The 14,981-nt window shown below is 42.8% G+C and overlaps 1 protein-coding gene across 1 annotated transcript in view; it reads left to right on the top strand.

Annotated features, from left to right (window-relative positions):
• Positions 1-5,584: 5,584 nt before the first annotated feature.
• UBR1 (ubiquitin protein ligase E3 component n-recognin 1) overlaps positions 5,585-14,981 on the top strand; it is an 87,647-nt gene continuing 78,250 nt past the window's right edge. Inside the window, exon 1 of the mRNA XM_056851173.1 lies at positions 5,585-5,720. Within this exon, the coding sequence (XP_056707151.1) occupies positions 5,640-5,720 (81 nt within the window). The 5' untranslated portion in view covers positions 5,585-5,639. The remainder of the gene's footprint in view (positions 5,721-14,981) is intronic.

Here is a 14,981-nt window from a genome sequence, read left to right as displayed (position 1 = left end):
TCTGATACCTACAAGGAAAGGAAAAAAGAGTAAACATGGGAATTACTAAATATATAATATTTAAGAATTTAAGTAATAGAAACAGCCCTAAATATTTTTACAAAATAAATGCAGTACAAACAGATCACAACATGAAACATTTATAGCTTAATTTCACACTTTTGTGAAATTTCACACTTAATACTTTTGCAATTTATGAATATTAAAACAGAGATGCACTTTTTATTTTCATTATCAGAATAAAATGGCTACCCAGTCATATCACTGCTTTTCACCTGACATTACCAGCCTCAAGGTGTGGCATAGAGGTCTCCCAGAATTATAACTGATCTCCAAACTACAGAGATCAGTGCCCCTGGAGGAAATTGCAGCTTCAGAAGGTATATTATAAAGTTTAGGAGGAGAGTCCTAGAGTAGAGGATGGGTGATCTAGGATTCCATTTCACTTATCATGTACCATACAAACTCCAGGGCAGGTGTCTCTAACCCTTTTTGAGCCCGCAGGCATTTTGGAATTCTGACACACAGCGGTGGTGGCACAGCCTCCAAATGGCTGCTCCTGGAGGCAGAGCCAACCTCAAAATATTAAGGACTGAGGTTATACAAAAATGTAACAGTAACTCTTCAAGATTTCAGGAAGAAATTAACAGGATTAACAGGATACCTTTTAAAATTCACATATTATTTCAAAATGATTTCTTCCATACCCACAGCAGCTTACCTTCAGCTACACAGTGAAGAGCCTTATGCTGTGGCGGCAACGGCTGCTGAAGCAATTTTTAAAAATCTACACAGCCAATCCAGTCTCCATTGACCAATAAGAAGCCCTGCTGGGCAAAATCCCCATTGGCCCCACCCACTTAAAACATATGGCAGGTGGCAGGATAGGTGTCAGCAGATACCACGGCACCCATGGGCACCACACTGTGCTCTACAGTATAGCACAGGGATAGGTCTGCAGTTGGTTTGTGTCTACCTGTGGGTCTTTAGAGTGGATTTTCTCCTTAACATTGAAAAAAACAGGAAGATGATTGGAGAGGTTTTTTTTTTTAAGTTAAGTGGCAGCTAGTTATACCAGCACCAATGTTCAGGATCAGAGAGTTAGTATGAAATCATGCATATAGAAGCCTATAAGTGATGTAACGTGGGAGAAGTAATGTGAGGCAAGAAGTTTAACATTTAAACTTTGGAGGGAGGAAGTGACCTCACAGGAAGGCAAGTTGTTTGTTCTGTATGCAACACCACAGGATGTGACACAACACAGCTGCTGAGCCCCTCCCCTCCCCCCAACCCTGCCCTCAAATTTCTAGGAATTTCCCAGGCCAGATTCGGCAACTAGATATAGCCATACAAAATTACAATCAAATTCTAATCCAATGTTATCAGATTGTAGAACTACATTTAGTTTATATTTGTAAAATGTTCAAAGCCAGTTAGAGCCACCAAAATAGGGGTTCAGTGGCCCTTTCGAGACTAAAAAAATGTATACCAGCATAAGCTTTTGTGAGTCAGGGCTCACCTTATCAGATTTATGAAATGTACATCCACCACAAAACTGATGAATTTATATTAAAGATTACCAACAACAGAAAGGTGGGAGGATACATTAAAAAGAGAGGCCAGTTTAAAACAATGTACAAAAGAGTGATCAATCCTCTCACAGTGGGTGAGGAGGTCTTCTTCCAACTGTTGACAGATAAATTCTGATCTAGCAAAGTGCAGGAGGAAATATCTATAGCCTGAGGCAAGCTGTTCCAGCATAGCAGTTCTTCCATGTAATCTTCAACCTGTTTTCTTCTGGCCTCAGAAGTGAAATTGCAAGAGGAAATAATGAAAAGCAGATCCAATTAGAGGGTTTATAGAGTTATAGCCGAACTAATCAGAGCCAGAGTGGAGTAGTGCTAGTTTGAATTTCCAATTGGTCCATGAAGCTCTCTGCTTGACTTCGGGCCAATTATTCTCTCAGCCTAATGGGCCTCACAGGATCGCTGCGAGAATAAAATGGAAATAGGAAGCTTTTGGAGAATGAAAAATGTAACAGATAACAAGGTTCCCGGATCTCAGAGGTAAGAACTATTTGTTGGCGGGTAATTGCTACATTGTAATAGTTTAAGTCTTCCCTCACCAGATCTCAATATATTGGCCTTTTTTCGCACAAGTGGTATAAACTGTTGCATGCTGTCAAATTCTTTGTGTTTTTAAAATTCCGCACATTTTTTTGCTCTCTTTGGTTTTAGAAACATGTTCCCATCATTTTTCCTTTGTTATTTTCCCGAGCACTTTTACCACAATGTTTTTTAAATCTGTTGCCGAGCCAGCTTTTCTTGAATGTGCAAACCTCTTCAAATGGTCTTTATTTCTCTGCCCCACCAAATACCATTCCCTTGTTCCCACCCACTGTTTTGCTTGTCTCCCCTCCCTCCAGCCTTTTCTTCCCCTAATTTTTTTTTCATTTTTTGAAGCCAAGATTAGCGATGTAACACTGGATCGAATGGATGCATGAATGCTAGAATATTCCTCCCCGTTGCCGCAGAAGGCCAGGGATTTGTGGAGAGGTGCTGGTCTTTCCCTTGGGAAATGCAGTGCATATCAATTTTAATCTGACATGTAAAAAAACCCCAAAAAACAACCCAGACATAGAAATGTGAAGGGAAATACAGCCAAATATGTTGCAAATTACCATAAAGTTCCACACGCTGTCCATTGCAGGGCCATAGCACATTGTGCACACTTAGGGCATTCAACCCACCCCCCTGCCCAGCATCCTTTTTTCCCCTCCAAGCGAAAAAAACGAATTAGCTGGAGTGCATTGTCAAGTGTGCAACAGTTTGATGGTGCTTGAGTGCCAAGCAAAGTGGACAGATGTACTGGGCCTCTAGTTGTTGGGGGGGGCATGCAGATGTGCCTAATGGTGGATTGTGCTTCGGTGTGGGGCATCCATTTTGAGTACAAACTTTTCAAAATACAAAACGGCAGATGAGACACATGCGCGCAATAGAAGCAACCTTCCCAGAACATTCCCAGAATCACCTCGTGGGCACCCAGGGCCAATCACAGAGGCTTTACAATGGTCTTGAATAAGGGGGATGTGTTTCTGTAGCTGGCAACTTCAAACACAGGGGTTTGCCACTTCTCAAATTGTAAGCGCAACGCATTATCATTAATGCACAGGCAGTTTTCCCGTTTAGTGGTGGTGCGCATCAGTGCTACAGCACATGAGTCAAACCACAAAAAATTAGGAGGAAGTGGGAGGGAGAAAGTCCAGCACATGTCATCACGAGTTACGTGACATCCCCTGTTAGAAAACATCACTTTTTGGAAAACCAGTGCAGACAGGATAAAACTGATTTAGAGGTGAACAGGAAAACAGAAAGAAACATTGCTACTTCATGGAATGTGATTCCAAGCCTCGCAGATCGACCACGTGGAAAAATCTGGGGTAAGCGACGCATGCAGAAAAGGCCACATGCGCCTTTAATTCTGAGAAACAGAAAAAGGAACAGTTAAAACTCATTGTTAACAGTTATCTGCCTTTGTGTGGTTTTGTATTTTTTATGTTTTGTTGTTTGTTTGTTTGTATTGTATTATGGTTTTATTTTTGATTATTTTTTTCTTTAATTATAAAAAAGCAATAAAAAAATTATATTAAAACAACAACAACAATTATCTGCTATCATTACGGATTCCAAGCGGCCCTACTCCCTTGGCAGATCATTGTGGTCGCATTGATTGAACCCAAAGGAAACCTCCTCCGTTTTGCTCCCCTCTGTCAGACGGATGGCGGATTTCCACCGGGAATTCACCTGAGGGACACAACACGGAAACCGGCCCCGCCTCGGCTCACCTGAACCAGCCAGAAGAGGCTGTTCGCCTCCGCGCCCGGCGCCGGCTCGGGGGCGAAGGAGCGGCCATGGGGAAGGCGCCGCTGGGGTCGCGAAGGGCTGTACCAGTCCAGCAGCAGCGCCGCCAGCCCGGCCGCCACCAGCCCGGCCGCCACCTTCCGCATCCTCGCCCGGCTGGGAAGCATCCGCTCGCCGCCAAACGGCCGCCAACCGTCACCGCCTCAGCCCAGCGCCGCGAACGCGGGCGTTGGCTGCCGCGTGTCAACAAACCGCACAGCTTTCTCTTTCTCCTCTTTCTCCTCTCGATGCCTTCCCGGAGGACTGACTCGCCTGTCGGAGCCCTCAGCCCAGTAGGGGGCGACGGCAGAACTCCGCTACGCCAAGGAAAGGCGAGGAAGAGAAGCCATCGCGACAACGCGCCCGAGCACACGCCCCACTCTTATTCAGGTCGCCCTGCAGCGTTAGTTTCCCAAAAGGAGGCGTCGAGCGGCATCGTTGAGACTAAGAAAATGCATTCCCGCATCACCTTTGCTGGGTCCGAGGGCCCTGCGTCGCGCTGGGGCCTCGTTTCATCCCCAACAGCGAGTGGGAACAGCAAGAGGAGCACATGGAGCTGCCTTACACTGAATCAGACCCTCGGTCCATCCAAGTCAGCATTGTCTACTCAGGCCGGCAGCGGCTCTCCAGGGTCTCAGGCAGAGGTCTTTCACATCACCTCCTTGCCTGGTTCCTTTAACTGGAGATGCCGGGGGTGGAACCTGGGCCCTTCTGCAGGCCAAGCGGAGGGATGCTCTACCGCTGAGCCACGGCCCCTCCCCTAATAATGATGGTGTCCATGGCCACGATCCAGAGACCTACTTTAGCTGTGCTCGGCATTATTTTGGGTTTCACTCTTGGGGGATAAGGAAGTGAAACTATAGAATCTACTTTAAGACATATTAGTACAGATTTGCGTGATTTTACTGTGCTTGTGGGTAAGAAGTTGCACGGATTTAGTGCTACTGTGTGTAGCTCCGCTGGCTTCCTTCTTGTCGTTGGAAGAGCCAGCGTTGGTTTTCCAATGACTTCTCCAGGTGGTGGAGGATTCCCTCTTGAGCACTGGGGATGAAAACCGGGCGAGTCATAAATGAGAAGGAATCAGTGACCGTTGGTACCGGGATCGAGGTTGGTTTTTCCACTTGCAAGAGAGGACAGATGAACCCGGCATTCAGGCCGGCTGTTTCCTGCGCCCTTTATCAGTTAAAAGCTGTATTCGGTGTCGAATACAGGGACGCTATAATGTTTTAGGAAAAGTTAAATATAATGGTAGGAAAAGCGGAGGGCAGCAGGAAAAGAGGAAGACCCAACAAGAGATGGACTGACTCAATAAAGGAAGCCACAGCCTTCAATTTGCGAGATCTGAGCAAGGCTGTCAAATATAGGACATTTTGGAGAACTTTCATTCATAGGGTCGCCATGAGTCGGAAGCGACTTGACGGCACTTAACACACAACACAATGTTTTATCAATGGCCTGTATCTGTCCGTACAGCGGGGGAACGTTTTGGAGCTATGCTAATATTGCCAGCCGCCCAAGCACCAATAGCGGAGCGAGCTTCAGCAAGCGGCATGTGCGCATGCGCGACGCGTCCGCGCCTGCTTAGTTCTAAGCGGGGGGGGGGGGGACCAGCGTCGCCCAGGTCCTGGCACAAAGTGCTGGGCCAAGTTTTGCGAATCCAGCGCTCCCCTCCTGCCCCCGCCGCTGGTTTCCGGTCGGCCTGTGGCTGGGCGCCGCTCGACGGTTGTCGGCTTCCCTAAAATGGCGGACGGAGGCGACGGAGCCGGAGGGGCGGCCGGTCTCGGCGGCGCTGCCCCTACGAAGCCCCCGGAGTTTGCTCGGGTGAGATTCCGCCCTTTGCCGCGTCGTCTGCCCCTCCTGGGCTGAGAGGCCCATTGGGGTTCGAGGCGGGTCTGCTGGATGGGGGAGCGTCGCAGATGCCCCGTTACAGGGGCATCCTAAAAGTCGGCTGTAGTGCAGAGGAAGTCTGTACTCCCGGTAGTATTGGTGTCTTACAATAGAGGTGATTGCCTGGGAAGGAGATGTTTTTCCTGAAGTGTTTGGTGTGTTTGGCATCTCATACTTCTAAATTTGAAATGTGGTGTTGGAGGAGAGGGTTACGGATTCCGGGGACGGCCAAAAAAACAAATCAGTGGGTTACAGATCAAATCAAGCCTGAACTGACCCTAGAAGCTAAAAGGACTAAACTGAGGCTATCGTATTTTGGTCATGTCATGAGACGACAAGAGTCACTGGAAAAGACCGCCATGATAGGAAACGTTGAGGGCAGCAGGAAAAGAGGAAGACCCAACAAGAGATGGATTGACTCAATAAAGGAAGCCACAGCCTTCAATTTGCAAGATCTGAGCAAGGCTGTCAAAGATAGGACATTTTGGAGGACTTTCATTCATGGGGTCGCCATGAGTCGGAAGCGACTTGACGGCACTTAACACACACACACACACACACACACTTCTAAATTGTTCTCTGCACTGCAAAAGGTTAATTTTTGCTGCTCCGTCAAAGGGGAGTGCCTACCTGCATGGTGAACAACATAACATTCAGTGCTGTCAAACCACCCACTTTAAAATGACTGGCAAAATTTGGGTCTTTGGCGGGGGGGGGGGGAGACGCTATTTCTTGATTGTGTGGGGGGTTAGAAGAAGAGAATTTGGAACCATTCTGTGAAAATAAGCATTTTCCTCTAGTAATCATATTTTGAGAACACATATAGCATAAATCTGAAACAGCTTGGAAAGGAGCTTTCTGCTTGAAGGAAGGGATCTTGTACAGGTGGAACAGGAAGTTCAGGGCTTTTTACTGGCAGTACCAATTAAAGGAAGCATTTGGGGCAACATACTGAAGATCATTGCAAAGATGAGGAAAAAGCTTTGAGCTCAAAGAGAAAGTTGTACCTTTTGCTGTACTTCTTCCTCTTTGATGCAGCTCTATGGACTGATTTAGCTTAGAAAGAAGGCTGTTAAGGGGAGACATGATAGAGGTCTATAAAATTGTGCATGGTATGGAGAGAGTGGACAGGGAGAAGCTTTTTTCCCTCTCTCATAATACCAGAGCTCAGGGTCATCTGCTGAAGCTGGAAGGGTGATTGATTCAAAACAGATAAAAGGAAGTATTTCTTCTCACAACGCCTAGTTAAATTGTGGAACTCCCTGCCTCAGGATGTGGTGATGGCTGCCAGCTTGGAAGGCTTTAAGAGGGGAGTGGACATGTTCATGGAGTATAGGGCTATCTATGGCTAATAGTCAAAATGGATACTAGTCATGATGCATACCTATTCTTTATAGTATCAGAGGAGCATGCCCATTATATTAGGGGCTGTGGAACATAGGCAGGATAATGCTGCTGCAGTCATCTTGTTTGTGGGCTTGCTAGAGGCACCTGGTTGGCCACTGTGTGAACAGTCTGCTGGACTTGATAGGGCTTGATCTGATCCAGCATGGCTTTTATTGCGTTCTTATGATAGATCACAATCCTGGACGCCACAGTCTAGTGTATGAGCCTTCTGTGTTGAAACATGTTATGAGAGCTACTAGTCTTACTTCAGTTCTGAAGAAGTGAGCTGTGGCTCACGAAAGCTCATACCCTGCCAGAAAATATTTTTGTTAGTCTTTAAGGTGCTACTGGACTCTTGCTTTTTTCTACTACTTCAGTTTTTTAATCACATTATTGGGAAACTAACTACTTTTGCAAAATTTGATATTGAATGCTTTCTCAAAATGTTAAACACTTAATATGTGAATAAACAAATTGCAAAGACTGCATATTGGAGCACATGATCTATTATTATTGACATTCTATCCATTGTCATTTTGAAGTGAGATTATGATGATAGTCTGAAAACAGGAACACAGATTTAACTCCTAACTCTCACAGGGCAAAATAAAATGGAAAACAAACAATATGTGATACAGTTCTTGTTTACATAGAAGTCCCATTAGTTTTACTTATTCTTAAGTAATTGTATAGGATTGCAGTCTTAAAATGCCTTCAAGTGGCTTTCAGTTTCTGTTTAAACTTCACAAACTAAGTCCCAGATAGTGAGCTGAGTACCTGAACTGCATCAAGAGCGACATGGAGAAAATACGCTGGATGTTGTCAAAGATTTTTTCAAGATGAGTAATAAGGCATTTTGGAAAAATTCATATCAGTGGTAAAGAGTCTGAAGGTTGCTGCTTGGATTATATTTTTGCTAGCTGACATAAGTAAGGCCCACACTTATATCAATCACTGTTACTCTTTTTAAAATGTGTGAGCAGCAATTGGGGAAGGACGGAGTCTGTGCTTGGATGTACTGTAAAGGGAAAGATTATAATTTTATGCATGCTTTGTAACAACATATTATGCATGTTTGCACTGGAGTACTGGCACTTAAGTGCCTATCATCATGTAAGCAGCATCCCTTAGATGCCAAGGTAGGAAACTGTGGGAAGGCAGCCCATTAGAGGAAAGGCTCTATGAACTGCAGAAGACACTCAGGAATCTCTGATAACCTCTACAAAGTATACAGATCTGAAGATGATGACAGAGGTAATACTACATTGCTTAGAAGTTTATTTGAATTTTATTTAAATTTCCCAGCCAAAATATAGCTACTAGTTCATTAAATTTTTAAAATTCAAGATATTACATGATAATTTACTTTAGCTAATTTCCGTGCTACATTAGAGGTTTGTCCTGTTTCCTATTTGAAATGATAATTACACAATGCAGCGTTTCTGGTGATTTAGTGAGGGTGGTAGGATTTTCACCAGATGGCTCTATGGGTAGAAGTATTGTTTATATAGGTTAAAGTATAACATTTTTAATTGCTTCTTAAAAATAGTATCTTCAGTGTAAGACTTAATTTTAGTAACTTATGGTGGTATCTTGAGCTGACAGGTTATAAACTCTGACATGTTAAGTTATTTTTGTGTAACTTTTTAAAGCAGAGATCATTACAGTCATCACCATGTCTTACCGTTTCTGTAAGAAATAAAGTGCAGACTGGCAGGCAGAATGGGCAGTTAATTATACAGGTCTTGGAGAAAGCTCAGTGCTTGGAACTGACCAAAGAAAAATGCTCTCAAAGCTTATGGAAAGTTGTATAAAGATGGAAACATACAAGCTCTCCTTTAGCAGTAGTAGGTCAAATCACTGTAGTCAGTGTGTTTCCAACAGTGGCCAGCCAAATGCCTCTGGGAGTCCTACAAGCAGAGAACAACAACGTTTGTTCCAGCATCTGGTATTCAGAGATCCTACCTCTGATCATAGAGGTTGAGTTTAATTTTCATAGCTGATAGTCCTATCTAAATTTGTTAACCTTTCCCAAAAGCCAGCTAAGCTAGTGGTTGCAAGTACATCTTGAGGTAATGAATTTCAGAAGGTAGTTTGTTTAGGAAATTTCTGTGTTGCCTGAGAACCTGCTCAAGGTGGCTTATAAAGTAAAACATAACAAAATTGTAAGACACCATAGAAGTTTTAACAATTATTAAAAACATTTAACAGCATTCATTTATTTATGTATTGCGTGTCTGTTTTAAGTGTTAATGATCAACCTCTTCAATAACTCCTTGTTTTAAGATAAGAAAAATCTATCTCGATTCATAGTCTCCCATTCATAACTTTATAAATCTTTTTTCATTTCTGCCCCTCAATCATCTTTTTTCTTTCTGAATTAGACTTCCAAACACTTTGGCATTTTCTTATAGGAAAGGCTTGGCACAGTAATCACGTTGATTCCAGGGTTCACCATTATATTTAGCATAATTTGTCTTTGGAGATTTATTTTTAAATAATACTTTTGAAGTATTTGTACAATTTTTTTAATTACTTATCATTTGTACTTTGGTACCAAAGGATGCTGCTTCTTCAGAAGTGGGAATGATGTTGCTTGATGCATGAATAATTGAAATCAACAACTGTGTGATTTAAACTTCATCGGAATCAGCAGATGTAAGGGTAAAGGTTGCCAAACAGGAAGTTAGATTTTGTGAACATAATCTTAAGAACATAAGAAGTATCCTGCTGGATCAGGCCAGTGGAACATCTGATCCAGTGTCCGGTCTCACACAGAGGCCAACCAGTTCCTCTTGAGGTTCAGCTATAGGGCACAGAGGTCAGGGTTTCAGGGATGGGTGATAGTTTTGAAGGGACTTTTAAGGAAAGGAGCGCTGAAGAGGAAAACACACTATGTTTCCAAGAGCAGAAGGAAGAGCTTATACACAAGTGGGGTTATATGCACGGCTCCAAGACAAACACCCACTATGAATGGCCAAAGGACCAATATTTATACCTCAAAAGGGTCCTGAGGTAGTATGAGGTAAACTGGCAGGAAAGCCAGAGACAAAGAATTGTTTTCCGGGGTTCCAGTAATAAGATAGGAGCGGCCTTATGAGTCGTCAGGACCCACCAGCCTGGGCTATTCTTCTGAATACTGACTGATTGCTGCGATGGGTGCAGATAGGTTAAGTACTCGGAGAGCTGATTAAATCACCTTAGAGTGACACAATGCGGATTAGCTAGCCCCATTGTCAGGCTCCCCTTAGGGCCAGGGGAAAGGTTCAACAGCCAATCGCCTTCTTGCCCAGGCTTGACACACAAGATGGATCTCAATATTCTCTAAGGGCATCCACTTTGTGGGGAGCAGTGTCTTGCTCTTATGCCAGTCTTGGCCTCCATGCCTTCGTGGCACCCCTTAGCAGGAGGAGGGGTCCGACTGCTTACAAAAACCATCTGGTTGTCCTCAACCAGGGCCATGGCATTTTCTGTCATGGGCTTTGCCTAGTAAAACTCTCTGTCCAAGGAGACTCAGGCCCTAATGGATCTTAACCAGTTCCGGAGGGCCTGTAAGACAGAAATGTTCCGCCAGTCCTATAGCTGAGGACAGCAACGAGCTACATCTATGGCATTGTATTCACTGGCCTGGACCTTTACGCTTCTCTCCCACTTCTTCTCTCTTCCAGTCTCTCCCCTTTATTTTTAACCAGGCTGGGTTCTTTTATTATTCCCTCAGGTTGCCTGAATTACAGTCTGAATGTTTTGGTATTGGGGATTGACAGATAATAAAGTGCCATTCTTTTAGAGTTGTATTTTTGCTTATGTTTTATACTTTTGTCATCTTTGTTATTGAATATGTGTGTTTAATTTTGTTGTTAACCACCCTGAGCCCTGCTTTGGCAGGGGGAGGGTGGAATTTATTATCATTATCATTAATTATGTAACTGTGGCTAGTAGCCACTGGTTGACCTATGTGAATCTGTCTAATCTTTAAGTCATCTCTGCCTGTGGCCATCATTGCATGCTCTGGCAATCACTGATTGTGTGAAGAAGTATTTCCTTTTTGTCTGTCCTGAATCTGCAGCCCATCAGCTTCATTAAATGCCCTTGAGTTATAGTATTTTGGGAGATGATTTTGAAACTAGCAGTGACATGATTGAGATTAATTCATTATTGAGGTATCTGAAAAGTATTGTTACTAATATTTATATTTCATTTTTAATTAAATAATTTCATAATTGTTCTATCTCATAAGCTGGCTGTAAATAACAAAACAAGCACAAACAAGGCCACCCACAGATTTGGTAGAACCCTCAGGAAATGGATTTTTTTTTCTAAGTTAACAAAACAGTTAAACCCTCAAGTGATAAAGGTACAATCTACTCCAGTTGGGGCAGAATGTTGAGAGTAGTCGAGTCAGCTTAATGGAAAAGTGTGTGTGTGTTTAAAGTGCCGTCAAGTCGCAGCCAACTTATGGCGACCCCTTTTTGGGGTTTTCATGGCAAGAGACTAACAGAGGTGGTTTGCCAGTGCCTTCCTCTGCACAGCAACCCTGGACTTCCTTTGGGGTCTCCCATCCAAATACTAACCAGGGCTGACCCTGCTTAGCTTCTGAGATCTGACGAGATCAGGCTAGCCTGGGCCATTCAGGTCAGGGCTTAATGGAAAAGAGGTGGAATTAAGTCTTCTGAAGCCTCTCTTCAGGTTTCACGTTTGGGGGGATTTGGTAGAATTTCTAAATTGTCCCTGCCACAACTCCTCATGAGCCCCTAGCTTGTATCAACTAGTTTTTAACAAAAGGGGACATAGGGTAGAACTTAAATAATGCTGTTATTGGGGAGTGTGCTGGCAGGAACTTGGGGGTTATATGCCTTTTTTAACTAAAGAAGCTCTTAGCACTTATAACTTCTCCCTCTTAAAATGAAGGCTTGTAGAAAATCCTGAACAAACCAGGTTCAAGAGTAACTCTTAAATTTTTGTTTTGCTGTCCATGCAGTCCACAATAAAATAGAGGGTTTCCTGTAACCGTAAACATACACTTTTCTGCTAATAATTTAACTTAGTCACCAGCAAATTAGGTGGAATTTTGGCATTAGCATGTAGCTTTCTCTATATTAGCAAATATTTTGCATTGTTCCTATCTGCGCTACTATAAATGGTTTGTCTGTGATAAGCTTTCTCTAATGCTCTATGGTTGGATGTTTTGTAGAAATTTTGCCATACGTTTACCAGATAAAACACAGAATTTTGAACTTATTGTTTCCTTGCTATGGAGGGTCTATAAAAGTATTTAGGAACCATTAACAAACTATTCCTTGGTGACTTTTTAGAACTTTTTTGTAGCATATGGATATATGTCAATATGATATGCCACTTATGATATGCATAACTGGGATGGTGTTTAGCTCAACTCGTGCTGATGTCACTGTAATAGTAACCTGTGCTTTGCGAGTGGGGTATTGTCCCACTTTCTGTACTACATGTCAGTTGCAAACCAGTTGTAAATCTTATAATCAATGTAACACAACTGTGGTTAAGTTGATGAGACTGACAGGAATGCTTTGAGTGCTGTCTTAGTAGGTTGTGTTGATCTTTGTGCTCTATCTCGTTGTTATGCAATAATTTGGTATTGCATTGCTACATTTCCGTATACCAGGAATGCTGGCTACTTGTTGATGTGGTAGTGCAGTCTGAAATTATTATTACACAAGAGTAACATCCTATAATTGGTTCACAACTCTTCTCCAACATTAGATCGTAATGTTCCATTTGTGTACCAGTGATACAATATTCTGTGAACCATTTCACAGGAAAATGTTTAGGTCTGGTCGAGATCTGCAACTTTGGTGAATACTACATTGTCATCATGGGCCTTTTCAGACCAGAAGAAAATGTCAGCCTTCTAAAGTTGTTGGATTCTTGTTTGTCCTTCTTCAGACTCCTCACAATTGGGAGAATATTGTCTCTGCTACAAACTGTATTTGGATGTGCCATCTCTGTCCTCCCATTCTTTCCCTGTAATAAGACAGCAGTGGAAAGTTGGGTGCCTCAAATACATATTAGTTGGAGATTTTTTCCATTTCCTTACTATTGTATCAATCTTATTTTTGAAATACATGCATTCCGTAGTCTCCAGCACCAGCAATTCAGAAATCTCAGGAGATGACTGGGAGAAGAGTGTAAAAGGGTTCATGCATGTCCTTACTAATTTAGAAGAAGAGTTGGTTTTTACACCCTGCTTTTCTCTACTATAAGGAGTCTCAAAGTGGCTTACAATTGCCTTCTCCCCACTCCCACCAACAGGCATCTTGTGAGGTAGGTGGAACTGAGAAAGTTCAGAGAGAACTGTGACTAGCCCAAGGTCACCCAGCAGTATTCATATGGAAGAATCAAACTTGGTTCTCCAGATTAGAATCCACCATTCTTAACCACTACACCACGCTGGCTGTCCTTAGTTAGCTTTGTTGAATAAAAAAGATATTCAGAATAGGCCATTATCATGCGCTGTAAACTCATGAAAAGCCAAGAAGTATGTATGGGGAAATAAGCAGTTGGTTATTTGGATTGTATTGTTTATAAATGTTTATTCCAGTTTTGTGGATTGCTTCAAGTACAGTTGTCATGCTAAAGGCCACAACCGTGAATTGGTGAGTTTTCTTTTAGCATGCTACTCTCCCATGCCTTAGAATATAATTATGTTGACAGTACTATATATCTAAATGTTTTTTGCAAGGAGAAACCAGTCTTTAGAAATCATTTGATAAATATGTAAACATCACCATTAATATTAGAATATCCTTTTGAAAGTTAATGAAGAACACCTGTTTTTATAACTTATTCTTTTGATTTTGTTTTAATCTCAGATGAATGGCAGGGCAGTTTTTTCTTGCTTTTCATTAAATAGATATTATTTTACATAGTCTACTAACAAACAGAGCTCACAACATCTTGTCCAGGTGTTTGCTTTACGTCTCCTGCCAGCTGGGAGCATGGAACATGTTCTTTTTTGACAAAGTGTAATTTAATTTATGCAGATCCGTGCCTGTACTGTTTAGTACACTGTCAGCTATATAATCACATGATACTTTTTCCAGAAGCAAGGGAGAGTCATAAAGTGGGAAATATGCTCCAAAACCCTTATACCCTATTCACAGTGATATAGGGAGAACAGAAAGGTATACATCATTCAAGATAATTTTGAAGATGTTTGTGTCACCTTAAAACATAACAGCTGGAGGGAACTTCCGGCTTTAGAACCAGATGGTAGCATAGCCTTGAACTGCTGCCCTCCTCCCGCTCTTTTTATAAAAATAGACAGCTATTAGATATCCAACGGAACGTCAAGATGGTCAGGAAAGGGCCAAAAGACCACCCCGCACCTGTTAGAGGAAAACCAGATCCGAAGCTGTTCTTTGCGGGGCAGAAAGAACTCAACAAAGAAAAAGCGTCACACCACGACGGCAATATAATGGCGGCCTTAAATCAGGGAGAGGAGCAAGAACAAGACGAAAGGAGAAGCCGACCCGGAGAGGTATCTGCCTCTGAAGAGGATGTCTTGCGAAACTCTTTAGAAACACAGCAACTAATAATTAGCAGAATGGCGAGCCTGCTGGCCCCAATCAATGTGAAGTTAACGGAGATCAGAAAAAGCCTCCTGGAGACAGCAGTAATAGCGGGGGAGGCTAAGGACATGGCCAGTTCTAACCAAATGAAAATTCAAAACCTGGAACTGAGAGAAAATGACCTCCTTCACAAGGTATTGTCACTGGATGCTAAATTCAGGCAGAATAATTGACGATGTAGAGGATTTACGGCGGGAGAGGAGGG

This window comes from Euleptes europaea, chromosome 6, assembly GCF_029931775.1.
Source record: "Euleptes europaea isolate rEulEur1 chromosome 6, rEulEur1.hap1, whole genome shotgun sequence".
Taxonomy (NCBI): Eukaryota; Metazoa; Chordata; class Lepidosauria; order Squamata; family Sphaerodactylidae; genus Euleptes; species Euleptes europaea.
The sequence above is the reverse complement of the archived record's forward strand: the minus strand, read 5'-3'. Positions and strand labels throughout refer to the sequence as shown.